This window comes from Triticum aestivum, unplaced genomic scaffold (genome assembly GCF_018294505.1).
Source record: "Triticum aestivum cultivar Chinese Spring unplaced genomic scaffold, IWGSC CS RefSeq v2.1 scaffold11075, whole genome shotgun sequence".
NCBI lineage: Eukaryota > Viridiplantae > Streptophyta > Magnoliopsida > Poales > Poaceae > Triticum > Triticum aestivum.
Window position 1 is genome coordinate 1 of NW_025245931.1, and position 2,571 is coordinate 2,571.

At 47.0% G+C, this 2,571-nt stretch overlaps 1 protein-coding gene across 1 annotated transcript; it reads left to right on the plus strand.

Moving 5' to 3' along the window:
- Positions 1-26: 26 nt before the first annotated feature.
- LOC123177102 (putative E3 ubiquitin-protein ligase SINA-like 6) lies at positions 27-1,795 on the plus strand (the record flags this gene model as incomplete). Its single annotated transcript, XM_044591041.1, has 2 exons — positions 27-110; positions 770-1,795. Coding segments are annotated over 2 exons (816 nt in total), but the record flags the coding sequence as incomplete, so codon positions are not given.
- Between the last annotated feature and the right edge of the window lie 776 nt (positions 1,796-2,571).

A 2,571-nucleotide genomic window follows, 5' to 3' on the forward strand; every position in this document is an offset into this window, starting at 1 on the left:
CGAAGAGGAGAACGGGGAAGTAGGGGTCCGTCCCCGGCGACGGCACCATCGCTCTCGAGGCGCTGGACTGCACCGTCTGCTACCACCCGCTCAGGCCTCCCGTCTTCCAGGTCATCCACGCCATCTGCCTTCGCCCTAATCTATTCTAAATTGACCTCGCCTAGATCCACCGACGCCTTAGGTATTTGGGTTGCCATGTTCTTCCTAGGGTTCCCCTTTTTCAACACTCTAAAAAGGGCACCGTACAAGTTCCTATACAACTCGTGAGCATAGACCGCCCAGTTAAAATCGAATTATGGAACATCGTAGCATTGGGGAATTGGATGGCATGTCTCTTTTTATTAATTTCGACAAAGGGTTCTCTCAATGGTTTTCTTTTTTCTTTTAGCAAAAACGCCTAGAAGTTCAGGTAGAGATATTGTTAGACATGGAGGTGAGGATATAAAATCAAAATGACGGTGATTTTGCTACACCCCAACTCGACGCACCCATGCAAGAAACTATGGCAACCCAAACACTGTAACACCCTACACACCATGAGATATTATGTTTTGTCAAACACTTCTACGTGATTGTGTTATTGTTCCATTGACGCTTATCAAAGTCATCCTTTGACCAACACCAGTTTTTCTTAGGAAAACTTGAAAACATGTACGCTGCTTAATTATGCAAATGTTTTTACCACATGCATGTATCAGCCATAGGTTTCTCACAAGCAAAATCTAATGACAATTAAAGCGTGGTGCATTTGTTTTATGATACAATGCAGTGTGCGGTTGGGCATGTGATCTGTTCGTCTTGCCACGACAAGCTCAAGAACAAGAACAAGTGCCACGCTGGTGCCACCACCGGAGGCTACAACCGTTGCATAGCGATCGACCACATCCTGGAGTCTGTCCAGGCCCCTTGCTCCAACTCCATATACGGTTGCACCGTCAAGACGCGTTACCTCGAGCGACAGGAACACCAGAAGTCATGCCCACTTGCACCGTGCTTCTGCCCCGAAGCTGGTTGCGGTTTCGCCGGCTTGACCACCCAGCTCCTTCACCATCTCACTGATGATCACAATATACCAGTTACAGAGTTTCCATCCGGATGGTGTCTCACCCTCGAGATACAAGTACAACAGAGTATGCGGGTTCTCCACATGAAAGAAGAAGAAGGCGGCCCCATGTTCCTAGCTAAGTCCACACCAGTGCTGCCTTTTGGCAATGTTGTCTCCATCTTGTGCGTTGATCCTCATGCCGTGCCGGGGGAGCGCAAGTTCAGGTGTGAGGTTGATTTCTACTGCAACACCCTAGGTTTGCGACAGCTTTCAAATTTCCAGATTGTAAGCACCAGTCTTTCAGATGGCTTCCCAGCGGAGCTTGGCAGCAACCCATTTCTTGTGCCAACAGGTTCTTCTAACTCTCCCACTACCAGCAGCAGCCTCACCATCCGCATTGCAAAGATAATCCATGACAGGCCAATAAGTGACTGGCGTTGGAAATCAAGATCGTAGCCTGATACTGGAGACTTGCTCACAAACACGTGTTAGAAGTTTTGTCTTTATCCTAGAGGCCGCAACTAAATTAAACTTTGTGATATATTCGTCTTGTACATCTTCAGCAGAGAGGTTCTGTTTTACTAGGAATATGGTGCCTTCGTGCTTTCTTCTTTACTTGGCCAGTTCTTACTTGTGAACTATGCAATGCATTAGTCTTGCTGATTGCACTTTATGATGGGACTGTCCATAGGGCATTTGTTGAACTTCAATGCTATCACACCTTTTCGTTTATCTAGTTTTTCCTATAAAGCAGCGCTAATATTTGTGTTTGTCCATGAACGCTCCCTTATGGTTGTGCCTTAGGCATTACTCATAAACCATGTCATCATGATCAGGTACCTTGCTACCACTCCATGTACGGGTGCACCATCAAGACACGTTACGTCAAGGGAGCGGATCACGAGAATTCATGCACATGTGCGCGGTGCTTCTGCTTAGAAGACTGCGGCTTTGCTGCCCCAACTCCCATGTTCCTGCAACATCTCAACGACGAGCATAATTGCCCATCATCTGAGTTTGAGTACGGGCATCGTTCCATCCTGCTGATCCAGGACGAAATGCATGTTCACCACAGCCGAGACGGTGGCCGCCTGTTCCTGGTAAAATTCACACCAGTGCCGCCTTTTGGCAATGTCGCCTCGATCTTGTGTATTGATCCTCAACCCGTTGATTGGAAGCGCAGGTTCAGTTGTCTGGTGGGTTTCAACTGCAACACCATTGGATGATATCCGTATTCTATTTTTCATCCCAGGAGTACCTATCTGTTTTTTTGGGAAAATAAGGAAGACCCCGGACTCTGCATCTGGACAATGCATGCAGCCATTTTACTAGTTATTCACAAAGACCTTACAATATAATGTATCAGTAAGTCTGAAGCCACCATCTTGGCAATATTTCTCGCTACTCCCATCCACTTGATGAAGGGTACCGATTGGCCGAGCCGAATACCAAACATACATCGAACTAAGGCCTATCATAAAAAATCAGAGGCCCAACCAAGCCATTGCCCGATCTTGGACACACAC